The sequence below is a fragment of the Stegodyphus dumicola genome, chromosome X2 (genome assembly GCF_044657685.1).
Source record: "Stegodyphus dumicola isolate Sdum_Otavi_A_Nest chromosome X2, ASM4465768v1".
Taxonomy (NCBI): Eukaryota; Metazoa; Arthropoda; class Arachnida; order Araneae; family Eresidae; genus Stegodyphus; species Stegodyphus dumicola.
Genome location: NC_140781.1, coordinates 109,405,849 through 109,423,898, shown reverse-complemented (window position 1 = coordinate 109,423,898; position 18,050 = coordinate 109,405,849). Strand labels below are relative to the sequence as shown.

General features: G+C 35.6%; 1 protein-coding gene across 4 annotated transcripts in view; it reads right to left on the bottom strand.

Annotated features, from left to right (window-relative positions):
* The window catches only part of PEK (pancreatic eIF-2alpha kinase), a 161,171-nt gene extending 146,115 nt beyond the window's left edge, over positions 1-15,056 (bottom strand). For 2 of the 4 annotated variants that reach the window (XM_085809297.1, XM_085809296.1), the window contains exons 1-4: positions 14,834-15,055; positions 13,824-13,950; positions 13,259-13,456; positions 8,821-8,945 (exon numbers count right to left, since the gene is read on the bottom strand). In XM_085809297.1, coding sequence (XP_085665423.1) covers positions 8,821-8,945; positions 13,259-13,456; positions 13,824-13,950; positions 14,834-15,027 — 644 coding nt within the window. In that variant the 5' untranslated portion in view covers positions 15,028-15,055. Of the gene's footprint in view, positions 1-8,820; positions 8,946-13,258; positions 13,457-13,823; positions 13,951-14,833 lie in introns of all 4 variants that reach the window. The other 2 variants (XM_085809295.1, XM_085809294.1) reach the window with 2 other exon arrangements.
* Positions 15,057-18,050: the final 2,994 nt, after the last annotated feature.

Sequence of the window (18,050 nt, the reverse complement as noted above, 5' to 3'; positions counted from 1 at the left end):
TCAGCGACATTTTCTAAGGCGACTGAGCTAATATGCAAGTACCTCATATTGTGCATTTGCTGTATGTCCTTAAAGTACAGTACGTGTTAACAAGATTATTGATGTAAAATTCTGCATAAAGGGATGGCTTTCCAATTCATTACACATGAAATTTCTACCACCTTCCAATGGCTCTGATTTCAGGCTGGATGTATATATTAGAAGAAAAGGAATCGAGGTACAAAATAAGAGGGTTACTTTGGAATTGTAATAAAAAATCCCATTTCTTCATAGCATCTTTGAGGTTGCTAACCTTAAAGGTTTCAGGGCAAAACCTATAATGTTCAGACCGGTTAAAATCACTGTCAAATACATGAATTACCATAACTTTTAAACTGCTTAAGTTTGACTTCGGCAATAGTGAGCAGTAACACCAGTTTTCCTGCTAAGAAGTAATAATGCCACTTATCTCATCTGGTGCATGTCTTATTTAATCTAATGACAATAAGGAAGCTCTTCTTCCAAGCTTGTATCACACAATCTAAACAGCATCTTATAGAAATTTCTTCATTTCCAATATTTGTTTCAGTTTTGTGAAAATTATAGCTATACAATTTTAAATTACCAAGTCATAGGATAGACTATTTTTCTCATAATGACCCAAATGCACATGCTACAGCCAAAGTACCATTTATTCTGAGGTAGGTTCGGCACTGAACTAACATGATATCAGCAAGAGATACAGATTCCATTTCACAACATATACTCAGCAGTACCACCACAGCTAAAGCTCTTTTCTATGTATTACCTAATACATTGTGGAGAACATAAACCATTTAAAGAAAAATCTACTAGAATCGCTCTTCACCATAAATAATGGGCTTGAATAGGAGGAAGACAAAAAAAATTTTTGAATATTTTTTCATCGAATTTCATAAGTTTGTTTCTACAATTGTACTTTGTAATTTTTGAATAATGCTTTTTAGTTTGATTTAATATTAAATAATCAAAAACATCTTTCTCATACATTCTCTTGCATTAGTTTGAAGAACACAATAAATCTATGTTATTTCTTATTAAAAAAATCATTTGGTCTTAGGCACTAAAAATGAATTACTTTGAAGTTGCCATGAAGCATAAAAGCTTTTGTTCATATTGTTTTAAAAAAGTATAAGGTGAAAGTTATGACTCTCCACCCTTCCCCTTCCAAAAAAAAAAAGATACTACATGGGAGTAATTTCCTTTTTAAACTGGTGATTCAACTACTATGAGGTTTCTGATGCCTCAAGCAAAAATATACAAGTATATTGAGACATTTCGAACTATTCAAAATGAACCTCAAATTTTCAGAATGCATCAGTTTTAAACATAATTCAGATCTCCTATTATAATCCTCAGATGAAATGATAGCGAAACAACTGAAAACAATTACCAAGACCAAAGAGAAGCACTATCAAAAAGTCCAAATCTATAATGCATTATTTTCCTTGATACTTCATGAACATTTCTGGAACAGTAATTTTAAAACCCACGCAGCAATGTTAATACACTGCTCGACATTGAAAATGCAACACCAAGAAGGAGTGGTCAGAAAGTGATGAAATTTAGAAAAAAGACAGAGACAGCAAGCAGCAATAAGTGATCTTTATTTCAAAATGATAGAATACAGAGCGAGAACGGTGTCGGCTCAGTAAAATGTACCACCACGGACAGCGATGCGCGAAGAAACACGTCTAGGCATAGAATCAATAAGAGTGCGGATGGTGTCCTGAGGGATGGCTCTCCATTCCCTTTCAACTGTTTGCCACAGTTCGTCTTCTGAATGAGGCAGGGGCAGAGTCTGCAAATGGTGTCCAATCATATCCCACACATGTTCGATTGGTGACAGGTCAGGAGAGTATGGTGGCCAGGAAAGCATCTGTATACCTTACAGAGTACGTTGGCAGATGCGAGTACTGTGTGGTCGGGCGTTAGCCTGCTGAAAAATTGCATTAGGCAGCCTCTGAAGATAGGGGATTGCCACCGGCCGCAGTAGGTTATCCAAGTATCATTGAGCCATCATAGTGCCCTGAATACGAACTAGAGGGGACTTGGAATCGTAGGCAATAGCCATGTTGTTAACACAAACCATTATGCCACGTTTTAACGTTATTAACGTTTAGAATGGTGCCGGACTGGAGTGATGTGGATGACAGATTGGCGAAACGTCGTGTTCTCAGATGAGTCGCGCTTCTGTTTACCCAGTGACAGTCGCTGCATACGTGTGTCGCATCTACGTGGAGACAGATCTAATCCGGCAGTAACTGTAGAACACCCCACCGCGCAACAACATGGCATAATGGTTTGAGTTAACAACATGGCTATTGCCTACGATTCCAAGTCCCCTCTAGTTCGTATTCAGGGCACTATGACGGCTCAATGATACTTGGATAACCTACTGCGGCCGGTGGCAATCCCCTACCTTCAGAGGCTGCCTAATGCAATTTTTCAGCAGGCTAACGCCCGACCACACAGTACTCGCATCTGCCAACATACTCTGCAAGGTATACAGATGCTTTCTTGGCCACCATACTCTCCTGACCTGTCATCAATCGAGCATGTGCAGGATGTGATTGGACACCATTTGCAGACTCTGCCCCTGCCTCGTTCAGTGTTGCGCGGTGGGGCGTTCTACAGTTACGGCCGAATTAGATGTCTCCAAGTAGATGCGACACACGTATGCGGCGACTGTTACTGGATAAACAGAAGCGCGACTCATCTGAGAACACGACGTTTCGCCATTCTGTCTCCCACATCACTCCAGTCCGGCACCATTCTAAACGTTAGCGTCTATGCTGTGAGGTCAATGGCACTCTTCTTAACTATCACCGTGAGTGCAGGCCACGTTCAACTAATCGACGGGAAATGATTCTGGTCGACACGGGAACATCCACGGTATTTTGCACATGCTGCAGAATCGCGGTACAAGTGACTTGCAGGACCCACCACAGCTCGTTGGTGGACGCGCTGATCCACGCTTGCTGACATCACTCTGGCTGCACCTGCACCCCTTCTTCTCCCCCTATTTCCTTGTTCCAACCATGTTAGCTATAGCCAATGCACCATGCTCGTATCCAAGTGGGTATCATCCACAATTTGACGCAAGGACCAACGCGCCCTTTTCAGTCCTATCACCATACCCCTCGTAAAATCGTCTATCTGCTAGAAGTGCCTTCATTGACGGTGGCCTGGCATACTCTACTATTACACGTATCCTCCGGGACAAAAACCAACTTTCTGTGATAATTCATCTGGCAGAAATAACGACACGAATATTGTCCATTCTGCTCATTCCTTTCCTTATATCTTACTTCACGTGTGTTGGAGAGCCGCGCATTTCACATCATTTGCATAACTCAGTGATGTGCGTCTACTCTAAAATTTGCATAACTTTCTGACCACTCCTTCTTGGTGTTGCATTTTCAATGTTGAGCAGTGTAATACTATAAATGTTCTGGACAATACAGAAGAAATAATATGCAGAAAAAGGCCACATATGGGAGAAAACAGTTTATCTTTCATCCCTAAATTTCTCAACACTTTCCTTAAAACATTTTTTGCAATGAGAAAGGCTTTCCAGTTTTTGAACACCTATCTTATTTCAAATGAAAGAGGAAAACAACAAACCAAAATTTTAAATTAAGGGGAGGGACTTAGTTTTGCATGGATTTGGAATAAAACTATCAAATTCAAGGGCAATCAGATACGGATACCTCTTATTCAGCAGCAATGCCCGACTTGCATCCAGTATAGTCCTGAATTTTTTTATTTAATGAGAAAATTTAAGATACAAAATTATGTTGCCCTTATCCTTTACAGGAAGAGGAAAAAAATGTATGTCTGGTTTCATAGGAACTTGTTCTGAGTTATATACTGACATGACGAAGAAAATGGAGCATCTGACAGCTGACAGACAGTTCAACTTTTAGCACTGAAAGATTAGAATGTAACAGTATGTAGAGGCAGGAGGGAAGTACACTGAAAGAGAAAATTCATTTTCAAAATTACAAAGCAATTTTTTAATAGTTATATGCTGTACCATTAGACAACCGGAAATAAACTGCTTTCAGAATAACAACCTTCATTATTAGTGAGAACATTAAAATGCCTTTCTGTTTAAAACCTTCTCATATACAGGGGTTGGAGAAAAATATTGAAACACCTTTAAAAAAGCATGTTTCTTTGCTTAATATGGTGTAGGAAACCCGTTGGCATCCAAAAAAATTTCCAGTCTTCTCGGAATGGATAAATACAGTTCCTGTATGTTTGCCAAGGGAATATTATACCATTCTTCCTGCAAAACGGTGGCAAGTTCAGATAACGATGTTGGCGGTGGATAACGAGAACGCACTTTCCGTTCCAATGTAGACCACAAAGGTTCGATAATATTCAGGTCTGGTGACTGTGGTGGCCAGGGGAGATGGGACAACTCATCCTTGTGCTCAGAAAACCAGTCCTGGACAATGTGAGCTGTGTGAACAGGGGCTTTGTCATCTTGGAAGACACCATCACCATCGGGGGAACAAAGTTTGTACCATGGGATGAACTTGATCGGCCAAAATGTTCACATAAGTCTTGGCAGTCATGTGCCTTGTCACAGTTATCATGGGGTTAGCAGAGAACTACGATATGGCTGCCCAAACCATAACAGTACCATAACAGAACCCCCGCCATGTTTCACTCTTGGCAACAAGCAGTCTGTATTATAGGCTTGAAATGGCGTTCTCCAAACGTAAACTCGGCCAGAAGTGGGGAAACAATGTGAAAGAAGACTCGTCAGACCATATTACTCGCTTCCACTGCTCTATAGTCCAGGCTTTATGACTTAAACACCACATTTTCCTGTTACGGGCATTAGCATCACTGATGAGTGGCTTCTCAATTGCAGCACGGCCAGCAATTCCCTGTTTATGAAGCTCCCTTCTAATTGTTTTGGTACTCACAGGGTTCGGTAACACAACATTCATTTCAGCAGTAACTTTTGCAGCTGTGGTCTTCTTATTTTTCGTCACAATTGCCCTTAATGATCGTCTGTCACGATCACTCAGGACACACTTTCGCCCGCGCTGTGATTTAGCAGATGACGTTTTTCCGCTTTTCAAATATGCGGAATAAATCTTCGATACAGTACCTCTTGAAACACTAAACACCTCGGCTACCTTGCTTACGGAAGCACCTACCATACGTGCTCCAACAATTTGCCCACGTTCGAAGTCTGTTAACTCTGACATAATGTAATGACAACCTCACATAACAGTACTCCGACAACAACTGAACTGTTTAGCACATTTACGAAGTTGTATAGGTGGCGTCAGTAGTCAAAAACGCCAGCGCCACCTACATATTTCATTAAAATCAATCTTTCTTTTCAAACATGCATTTCACAAGGTGTTTCCATATTTTTGTCTATCCACTCTATGTTAAAATTTCAGTACATATATAATGCATTAACCCAGGGATCAGTAACCTTTCGGACTAGAGGGCAATTTTTAAAAATGTAGTTCAGCAGACACCGTCAGGTGGCTATTACAATATGTATACATATAATAATTAATAAAATTAATATAATTCAATAATATAAATTAATATAACTATATAACAAAATTAAAATACGGTTACATCACAATAGGGTTAATTTATGTGGCTTGTAAATAATACAATGTTCTAACAATTTTTGTTATTGCAAAAATGTTTATTAAAGAATGTTACTATAGCATGCTATTCATAAATGTTGTTGTTGCTAAGCATGAAAATCACAAATTATTGTCATTGCACAACTGAAATAAATTGCTGACACAGAACAATCAGCTGAAATGAAATTATTTTCATATTAGCAATCCTAGCAAAAGCAATGTTGTCTGTTTGGCTGCAATGTTGTTTTCATTATCATGTAATCTGAAGAAGAGAATTCATACTCTGCTTAAAACTTGTAATACAAATTCACAAAATAACAAGTTCATGCTCGAGAAGAGGCTACAGATGAAAAGCGCAGCATGTTGTTGTTCAGCAAAGTATAAGGACAATGGGGACAGATAATAGTTTACTTCCTGCAAAGCACTCTATGTTATATCTCCCCTAACCAGGGTTATTTCAGGTGCCTGTAACAGCAGGATATAATTCCTGCTGAAACAGGCATATCAAAAGTATCAAAGTAATAGTTTACTGTGTCCAGAATCAGATAGTTCTAGCAGTCAATCAATTTTGGTTCATTTAATCAAGTAGTGTTTATCTCGATGTCACTAAGATTCCGCTTTTGTGAAAAGTTTGTGTAATTCATACAATTGTTAAAATGGCAAAGACAAAATAAGAATATTTCGTAAAATTATACATTACCATTATGCGTATTTATTGTCTACTTATTTTAAATTCAGAATTAAGATATTTGAATGGTGGGCAGTTTAAAACTGCTTTACAGGCACCACGTTGATGACCCTGCATTAGCCTATGGCATCTTATTCACTTCAGGGCTTTTAGCAAATACACATTATGATCTAATCTCAATACATGTTCAACAACATCTAATTGCTGAAGTTCGAATTTTAGTTATGCACATTTCTCACAAATAAAATAATATCAGTCAGATGAAAGGCGGCAGTCTATGAATTTTACAATGGGGAGGAGGGCGAAATTGCAGCCATTGGCAACAGCTTTGAGCATCTTATAGGTGAGAGTACAATTTCCTCAGTGCCACCACAATTCAAAGGAGAAACTCCTGAGGCACAAATTCGAGAACCTCACAACCCTCCTATCCAACCAAAAAACCACTCAAGTAGGCTTTCAGCTTGCCATGTATTCTGAGAGTCTCTATGTCTTGAAGACATTCACTAATAAATACATTTACAAACATTTAAGACTTTTCCGAGATTCAAACTCAGGATCATGAAATGCTTATTTTAAAAAGGTACTTATCCCATAAGTCATCAAATTGTCACCAAGAAGCGTGATTTAGTGCCAGTTACAGATGAGCATAATGTGTACACACTCATAACATCAGTGGTTTTGTTTACAATAACTCAGCTGATTCTTGATCAGCCACCTTTTGTTTTTAGATGCAAGGACATAAATCAGGTTTCCAGCAAGATAGTTATGGACCTCTTGAAATTCAATTAATCACATAACTCAGTGATGCTGACGTCACTGGATCTGTGATAATCAAGGGGTCAACTGGGAGTCAATAGCAGAACATGCACTGGCAAATGATCTGCATATTCAAGATACCATTAATTATAAAAAAATGTATTCATTAAATGGATAATTAATAATTATTTATTGATATCAATCTTTATCATAAAAATAAGCCTTACTCAAAATATATGGGTACCCTAATTTAAGAAACTGAAAAGTCATCCAAGAGAAATATCCCGAAATTAAGTTATTTTACCGGATCTACACTATTGATGTTCTCTTCTTTTTGACACAGTGGGAGCAAGCTTTATTCAAGTAAATAACTTATTACAGAAAACAAGAAATAGATTAAATATTTCTGACTGTAATTTAAAAATCAAAATAAGCAATTTTATACCAAAAATTCATAAAAATTCCAGCAATGCATTAAGCATAGTCAACACATTTATAAATATCTAACTTTCAGGCAATTAGAATCTGTGATTTTGTGTCTAAAAACATATTTATATTTTTAAAATTAAAAATAACAAGATTACAAATAATAATAAAACATCTATGTAATAAACCATTTTTAAAAAATTTGTCTGCATTCTTTTTGTCTAATTGCTGTCTTTAAGTTGCACATCCAGTTATTTGTATTATGATATGATTATATTGTATGCTATACATTGCAGAGAATGAAAAGGGGTCAAAAAAGGACACTATTCTTTTAAAAGATATCAACGCAAGGAAACATTAGGGAATTCCTAATATAAAATAATTGTTGCTGACGCATTTTTCTTTTTTTTAAATTTGGAACCTGCCTTCTACAGAACAGCGAGCAGTAGATTATAAAACAGGCAAATCAACAACCTTGTATTCAGCGTAAATTTTTTAAAATCCCAATTGATTTCGAAGGCAAAACGGGTCCCCCTTCATCAGGAGCTGAAATTTTTACTCCTGACGAAGGGGGACCTGTTTTGCCCTCGAAATTGATTGGGATTTTACAAAATCTATGCCGAATACAAGGTTGTCGATTTGGCATTTTCCACAACGGCATGTTTCGCTTGAGTCTTGAAACAGTGGATTGTTTTCAAATTTATGGCATCCTACCATCAAAACCACTGTATTAATAGACACAATATGATACTCTATTTGAAAATCCAGAACCAATGGTCCTCATTGCAATGTAATGTTTTGTGACCAGAGAATATGCATTTGAATTGGAACATAGTTCAAGAGCTGGCAAACCAAGCACATTTGTGACTGCACTCATTTACAATCAACGGAGAACATCAACATCTGTCAAATGGGAACAAGAACAGCTGAATATGGACAACAAAATGGTAATAAATTGGAACAATTACCTGCAAGAAATTTGTACACATAGCATTATAAACAGAGCTTCTGGTAAAATCAGAGAACTTAACAAAATAATAAAATTGATCAAAGCCTTTTAATGTAGCATAAAAATGAAGTACAAAAGGGATCTAATATATTAAATCATGAAACACTAAATGGGTCTAATACTGATCCTTTATTAAATAAAAAGGTATTACTTCCTTCAGAATTCCACAGGAATGACTGGTGCAGCTCTCATAGGATTTTCAACTTTCATGGTTCAGTGGTAGCCAATTTCGCAATCAACAGAATAATGCATAAATACCCCTCCAAAAAATTAAATAAGGAAAAAATTACCTTTTTTCAGCCTTTACAGAGTCCACTGCATTCACACTTTGAACAACTGCTTCAACGACCAAAACATCATCAGCAGACCATTTTTTAAAACTTTCGCAGCCATTTACAGAACATTTGTAATGAATCTGCAAAAATTTAATCACATGTGAGAAAACCCCGAATTTTTTAAAAAAATACAAGCAAAGGTTGATCCAGCAAATCACTAGCCATAACTACAAGACATATTATATAACAAATTAACTACTCTTATCTAACAATACTTATTTTATAACATTTACAGGCATTACCTTTATTATACCATTTATTTGAGGTATGTTTTTCTATTAAAAATTCATAACACTTACTGTGAATATGCTTATGCAAATTATAGATGAAAAATGAAAACTGCATTTTGTAAGTTTCTTTGCAAGATAGAAAATAGTCTAACAGTATAATATTCCTGGAAAATTACCTTTACATACTGCCATTTTTCAAAAATTGTATATCGAATTCTTGCTATCAAATGCAAAAAGATGAGTTTAAGTAAATCTGTTCTTATCTTCCCATCTAAAGGGATTTAAGTTTCATTGCATAAGTATCCCCTTGATAAATGCAATTAACGAGATTGGCACAAAATTTAATTTATGACTTACAAAGTTTACAAGTTCACAGATAAGATTTAGTTCATATAATGGTAATAGAAAAAATGACATCAAGAACTTTGGAATACAGCAAAAAGGACATGTGTAAAAATGGCAATGTTGCTTGACTGAAAGATTATTATGAGCATGGTTGCCTAAAAAATCGTTATGCACGTGGCTGCTAGAGTTCAGCACATTCTGAAAATTTGGCAACTTCTACTAAGGTGGTAGTACCAAAAAATCTAAATTTTCAGCACTTAAATAATAAGCCTGGTCATTTTAACTCCTTAAATTTTAATACATGTAATTAGTAATAAACGCATAGGAACATGGAGAAAGCACGTCCCTACAAAAAAAGTGGAACATTCCTAATTTGTGAAACTAAAATTCCGTGCTGTATTCAGCAGCCGAGTTTCAGGTAACTGTTGACTTTCAGAACCGCTTTTCCGTTGCTTGCGAGTTTATGTACTTTGTTGCAACTGGGATATGACACTCACCCGTCCGTGTGTTTTTCTGATCGAATATTTGAGAAATTTATTTCTAGAGTGTAACAGTAAATATTTCTACTAGCGATTTTAAAGGATTGAAATTAAATTTTTAAAGATTTTAAGTGCATTATGGCAACAGGAATGACTTTCTATGAATTGGAGATGCATTGGCTGCAAGATTTATTAGAAATATTGGTTAGAGTAGACTAAAGGGTACCCCTTCTATTATCATGAAGTTGTTGTTTCATTTATCACCAGTGTTCGCCGAGTACCCGTAAATATACTTTTACCAGATTATGTATTTTTTGTTTGCCTCTACTGTAGAATTAGGCACTCCTTTGACCTTTTTAAGGAAAAATATATCGATGTGTACATGGACAATGTCAAACGAGTATGCAATGCCAAGTTTGTGGAATTCTCTCATGTTTTTTTAAGAGAAAATAGGTCGATGTGTACATGGATACTGAGCGGCGATTTTTGGTGCTAAAATCACCACTACACAAAGCCAAGATAACAAGTCAAAGAACTGCACAAACTCTGTATCCATGTGCCACCAAAAATCGCCAAATTGATATAAAGATTGCATTTCGGAAACTGAAGATGAAAATGGGAACATTTTCTACAATGTTTAGTCTCAAAAAAGATAAAACAATTTCTTATGTTCTTAAAAAGGAAAAAAACTGTTCTTATTCCTTCAACATTACATAATAATGCTATAGATGATACTATGGTAGAAAAGAAAAACACCAGAAATTATTTATTTTTATAATATGACTAAGGGAGCAGTGGATACTGTGGATGAAATGGCAGCAAGTTATTTCAATTGCCAGAATAACAAGAAGATGGTCAATGGTAATTTTCTTTTCTGAACTGAATGTTGCTGCAATAAATGCTCGAGTTATATTACTTTCAACTGCTAATCTACCAATTAGATACAGAAGCAGATGTGGCTAATTTTCGAAATATGGAAACAGGTAAATTGGCGATATTTCGGTAAGGCGATAAAGGTTACTAGCTAGGACTTTAGCAATAATCTGAGAAGTACACAGTTCGAATCGCAGATTATTTTGTCTCGGAGAAATGAGAGATCATGAGACATGTAATGAGACATTTAAGGAAAATTCCGATTGTGATTTTAGCTAATAAGCACTTAGAAACAATTTTGCTGCTAAAGTGCAGAATCGTCCAATTATTTGTTTGGCACTTTTTACAAGAGTAAGAAGAATTGGATTTTTGTCAATTTTATTTGACTTTTTAAGTTAAAATAGGTCGATGTCTACATAGATAAAGTCAAGAGCGTGCGCAATTCTGAGATTTTTTTTGAAGTGAAAATAGGTCGACGTGTATATGAATACCGTGTATGTGAAATTCTTAAAAACGCTGCAAGCAGTGGGCGATTCTGCACTTTCTCTCAATTTCGCATTTAATCTTCGTCATGATTAAGCACTTTTGTTCCATAAAAGTTCTAGCATAAGCGTAATTCGGCTAGCAAATTGTTGAAAAAATTTTGAGTTAAAAAAAAAAAAAACCATGCCTTTACTTCGTGAAAACAAAATGGCATCCAAAAAAAAAAAAAAAATAGCAGGTTGCTGTAGCAGGGTTAATCGCCAAATTTTCGCCAAGTTACCATAATCCAAAGATTCACCGCAGATGTCTATTTTTGAGGGACTTAGCATTACAATTAATAAAAAAAATGTATTGAACAACAATCAGAGATTTACTTTACCGAGAAACCTACGTACTAAAAGCAAAAGAAGAACGGAAGTTTCAACAAATAATTCAAAAGAATACATGAAATTCAAAACAACTACATTGAAAAGATGTGATTAATGCTCTCGAGCCAAAGATAGAAGGATACGAATGCAATGCTTAAAGTGTGAAAACTTTCTGTGCCAAGAACACATGAATGTATTCTATTCAAAGTGTAAACAAATAAAATAACCATTGTTTATTAGAGAAGCAATAAAACTTTAAAAAAATAAGATATGATGTTTATTTTGTTATTATTCTCATTTATCTTAACTCTTTATAAGCTTATTTTGGAAATTAATTTTTTGTAACCCAAGCATTATTCACGTGTTATAAAAGAAAAACCACTTGAAAACTAAATAAAACTATTTTTACTGCATTTTAAATAAAAATTGGAATCTGTGATACCCCATGCCTCCACTCTGATCACGTTTCTTGATGCACCTTTCACTGGGTTAATAAGCTGCATAATTAAGTAAATTAGAAAACATTAATTTTCAATGATCTCAATGCAATCATAAAATGATTTCTTTTACAAAAATAAACTTATGCAAAAGATTTACAGTTATCAAAACAATTACCGTTCCACTGTTTGGTGCGTTTTTTCTTTAAAAATTTCATGTCTTAAAAACTTGATGCTGTGGGCACCTGTGGAGGCATTGTGGCAACCAAAACCAAAAGTGAAAATATTGTCAACAATACATATGGGACATGCATGTTAAATGTTAGTATGCCAAGACTTTTGCTCGCCTGTTTCTTTAAAAAACCAAAATATCTTCAATTCTATTTGGAGATTCACAAAACTTTCTCCCCCCCCCCAAACATACATTAATACAGACAAACTGGTGTGAAGATTTCAAATGATATTGTTTCTTATTAAATTTTTAACAAAGCAGCTTCTCTTTGAGTGTATACTAAGTAACTTTTAACCTAAAGAGGAGGAACTGCCAAAGAATGCTTTTAGGCAAGACTGCCTACAATAAAGATGAACTGATACAATACATTTGGGGAAACTGTGCCACAGGATATAGGGAATACACAGATGAAGTCCCACTAATGTATGGGAGTTCTGACGGTGACGACCAGCTGTATAGTGAATAAATGTTAATTTCAGTAAGTTTATGCAATACGTTTCTCCTATTAAATTGCAATCCAGCAGGCTAATATAAACCAGTCTGTCAAACAAATAATTCTTTATTTTTTTCAATTTCCAGGCCTGATAATCAAGGTGAAGCTTATACAAAAAATATGGTAATAAACAAAATAAACTATCACTTTCTCAATGTAAATCTTATAAGGAAATAAAGTGGAAACAACTACTTTCTAGCAAAACCAACGAATGAAATTCTCTTCCAATTAACATGGCAGGTAGCACAGGCTGCATACTACAACAGTGGACTATGATTTCAGCACAGATGAAGCCCCAACAGTTGCAATAACTTGCCCTCCCTCTATAATGAAAATATCAGTTTACTCCCTTCTTCAATAAACCCTAAGCAACATTTCCAAAGAAAGGATTGTTAAAGGACTCATCTGGCCATCCCCATATGATCATGTAATTGATATATGCCATTGATTTACCTCTCCTGTCTGACGATTAATGCCATACATTTGCTTATATTTTCCACCTGTAACAGTTGTATTATGATCCAAGGTTTCTGTGTGCATTAATAAAGAATCCACATTGACAGGAAGAGGTTGCAATACTGCTCCATCATACTTAAATAATGATCCATCTAAAGATGGAACAAGCCATATGCGATTACCATCTTCAAAAACCTGTAAATAAAAATTTCAATTAGTCTGTAACAGTTTTATTTTAGTTGATAAATGATATTATTGGCTAATGAATTATTACATTTGCATTTAGCTCCTACAAAGAGTGAAATTGCATATGATAGCATAATCAAAAATTGAAGAAAGGAAGTTCAATCAATTGTGTCCTAATTCCATAATCCTGGATTGTGCTATGCAAATCACAGCATAGGAAGTAATTTATGTTGACCAATTAGTGACAGACAGAAATTACTTTGGACAATTTCATGATGTTATTCATAATATTCCATGCTTTTCACATACTTTTAATGAGAAGCAATAATAAAATTAACAGCCTTGTAATCACATTTATGAAATAACATTAACTTACTTCAAGGTTTGATAAACTCGATGACATAAATGTGCCAGTGTCTAATAGTGTGCTCCAGCATTTTTCCCCTGATGAGAAGTCTAAAGCAGTTAATACTCCATCCAATGTTCCCAAAATTACATATTCACTAAAAATTAAAATAATAAATTATAGTTCAATATTTAATCAACATAATTAAATAATTCAAAATTATTCAACTTCATTCCTCATTGCATAATAAACTTTAATCTTCCAAATTTCACTCTATAACCTTTAAATCCTTCTTTTCCTGTAAGCCTAATAGATAGTAAACATTATGCCAGTCAGTACAGATTCATCTCATGAAATAAGAAACTCAAAACAGCAAAATTATTCATTTTACTATTGTATCCACATTGTTGAACACAGGTTTCAAATTCCGAAAATCATCTGAAGCTCCCTTATGAGCTTCTAAAGGCTCACTGCTGAAAACCTTCCCCAACGTGATGCAAAAATCCTGCTCGGAAAGTTCTGCAAAATTACTTCAAAATTTCATGGAATATTTAATGTTTCACTTCTGATAGTTTAGTAAATTCCACGTTAGTTTTTGATTAATATGATGAACGTACATACTTGATATCAACCTCTTGAACAGAGTTGTATTTGCCAGGACACTATTTTGTCACAAAATACTCTAACTAACTAGATACTATACTAAGATTCTTACTTTGAATGTAAAATACGTATTAACATCTAAAGAATGAATCAGTGAATAAAGAATTGGTTTAAAAAGTATGGGAAGACTCATTTTTTGATTCAGCGTTACTTTTCATCACTCCAGGTTTTTGATATAGTCAACATTAACATGACCCCTAGAGTAATAAACTATTATTGACCGTAAAATACCTGTTAGCAGAATGTGCAATATCAGAAAAATCACAACAATAAGTACAGAAAGTACAGAAGTTAAATAAACCTATAAAACTAAAATTGGAGTAACAATAACTTCCAAATTTAAACACAACAAGGAAAAGTTAATAAAACCAAAATACCTTCCACATTCGTTCGTTTGTTTGAAGTCAAATGATGCTTTAGTGGATTCTGTTGAAAACTCAGCATTACATATAATAAAACCGAAAGTTATGCACATTAAAAATATAAGAATACATTCACGCATTTCAGAAGTTTTGAAAAATGATGTTACAAATATGTCAAACGTTCCCCTAGCAGCAACTGCAAGAATCATCGTTTTGGAAATCGTACCACAAGAATGTTGCCAAATTACAATCACAAGTTCAGGCTAGATTTCAGGAATACAATGTTAAAAAAAAAAAAAAAAAAAAAAAAAAAAAGAAACAAAAAAACACCAATTATTAATTTAATTTTTTTTTACTTATTGCAAAGGCTACCATTTGTTTTCAAATACTCGTGCTTCTAAAATTTTGAGTAGATTTTGTGTATGTTAACTAATTACTTGCGATGCACATAAACAGATAGTTAAAGGGGGATGTACTTTGGTGGCGCCAATTGGGCCGATGCTATTCGCACCAGCGGTAGCGTATTTTTACTTCCTCCCTAGGAAACGCAGCCTGCGATTAAATTTGGCGATTTATCAGGTGTTGGCGAAATTGTGACACTAAGCGCGTGCGCAAAAGGGAATAACGCTGCCGGTTTATGTTTCAAAATTGTGATGGCTGCGAATATGTCAAACGAAGTTTTACTAGTGGCACTAAGGCGTCGCACTTCGTATTTTGTTTCTCTTGTGTGTACATGTATTCTTCTGTGAAATAGTCGTTAAAAAAATAGTTAATTATGTATGGATTAGTAATTAGGTACTTAAGGAAAAAATATGTATTTAACTATTAGCAATTATGAATTTAAACTCTTACTCATTTAATTATTTAGCACATTCAGTTATCTTTCTCATAACTCGAAACTTCTATCATGTTATTCGATGAGGGGTAGGGCTATGGCGCCCAGGCACCCTGGTGGTTAAGCACCGCAGTTCAATGTCAAACGAAGTAGTAAATGAATTTTATAAAATTTTATTTGATGGATATTCCTACGAAGTAGTGTCTTCCAAATTTGGAGGAAAAGAGGATTTCGACTTTGAGATCAGATGTGATCTTAATAGTTAAGATAGATGGGGGAATTGGGAAATACATTTTGAAGCTGTTTCCCACGTGCATTGGATTGTATCTTCCAAAACAAAACAATGTTAATCGGAAAGAGCAAAGTTTATTTTTAAGAAAGATTATGTGTGTCAACATGCAAGACTAAATAAGAAAGAGGCTAGTTTCAGAAATAAAGAATGTTTAGCTGCTTTGCATGTCAGAATTTAAAAAAAATAATAAGTATACAAGATGTCGTGATGAGTGTGTAAAAAGGAATCTGTGCACTGTGATAAAAGTTTCATTTCGGCATACACATCGATGTGATGTTGCTGAAGCGTAGAATTGCTTACGCCCAATTGATACGGTGAAAGAAGTGTTAATCAACTACTTTCGTGCCGGTAAAATAACAATTAAGAATATAATATTTTTATTCTGCTATACATCCACAGAGTTCACTGTTAATAAATACCGTCAAAATGATGACGATAAATCAGTCTCATAAACATGTATCTGAACATAGAATTGTTCTACCTAATGGGCAATATATTTATTACTAATATGTTTTATTACTTTTCGTGTTATTCAGTACCTCATATTTCGTAATTTATCCATTACATTATGGAATAATGAATAAATTTGTAGTTTCTAAATGTACAGTCGGTCACAAAAGTATTCGAACACCGGTACCCTATCAGAAAATGACAAGATGGCGTTTTTTTCCCCTCTTTCTCTCTGTGTGTCGTGTTATTCCATCCTAGGTTTTCTTCTCCCCCCCATCTTGGAAAAAACTGGAAAAAATTGGTTACGATCTCTTTTTGAATGGGGAGATGCCATTTTGAGAAAAAGCTGACGACCCTATCTTGGAGAATGAACATGACCGCTCTACACACCCTTTCTCTCTCTCTCTCTTTGAATTGGGAAGCCATTTTGGGAAAAAGCAGACGACCCTATCTTGGAGAATGGAAATGAACGCCTCTCCCTCTCTCTTTGAAATGGGAAGCCATTTTGGGACCCTCTATTCTTGGGGAGGGAGAAAACTGAAGTCTGCACTTCGCTGTCTCTGAATGCGGAAAGCCCTTTTGGGAAAAGCGGACCCTCTTCTTCTGATCTTGGAGAACTGGAAATGAACGCTCTACACGATCTCTCTTTGAATTCAGAAGGTATTTTGGGACCTTCTAATGTTGGAAAACTGAAATGAACGCTCTACACATTCTCTCTCTCTCTCTCTCTCTTTCTCTGAAATGAGTAGCCATTTGAAAACTCCCTAACTTTGGAAAAAAACAGAAATGAACGCTCTACACCATCTCTCTTTGAAAATGGGGGGTGTCATTTTGAGACCTCCCTCCCCTAAACTTGAAAAAAAAACTGAAATGAACGCTCTACACTTTCTCTCTTTGGACATGGGTAGCCCTTTGGGGACCCTCTCCTCTTGGTAGAAAAAAAAAAGAACTGAAGTGAAGGCTCTACACAATCTCTCTTGGAATGGGATCCATATTTCGGGAAACGTGGATCACCTCATGCTGGAAAACTGAAGTGAACCACCAAGATTGGACTCTATATAATATTTTTTTTAATTGACATCATGACCCTCCTCCAATTTGTTATTAAAAAAGTTTTTTTGTTTTGGTTTTTATCCCATTTCCGATGTGATTTCAGAAATGCAATTCCATAACAGTTCAATTTCATTCGAGGTTAAATGATCTAAACTGTCTTTGACCCACCCATCCGTATGATTATTTTCTTCTCCTTCCTGTTGCATCAAATTTTGTAAGTCCATATACGCATTCCATACGGGAAGTGCTGGATCCTCACAAGGCTGTCTTGAAACACTTGGAGTCTCTTTGGGATGAGTGGAGGGATCTAGGGTGTCTGGCCCCGGCTGCAATTCTATATCCATGATTTCTGGACCCGTTGGAACTTGTTTACCCGGCTGAAATTCTACCTCCATAATTTCTCGACCTGTTGGAACTTGTGAACCCGGCTGTGATTCTGCCTCCATGATTTCTGGACCTGTTGGAACTTGTGGACCCGGCTGACATTCTACCTCTACGATGTCGGGACTTTTTGAAGCTTGTGGACCCGTCTGACATTCTACCTCTACGATGTCGAGACAGGTTGGAGAAGAAGAAGAAGAAGAAGAAGAAGAAGAAGAAGA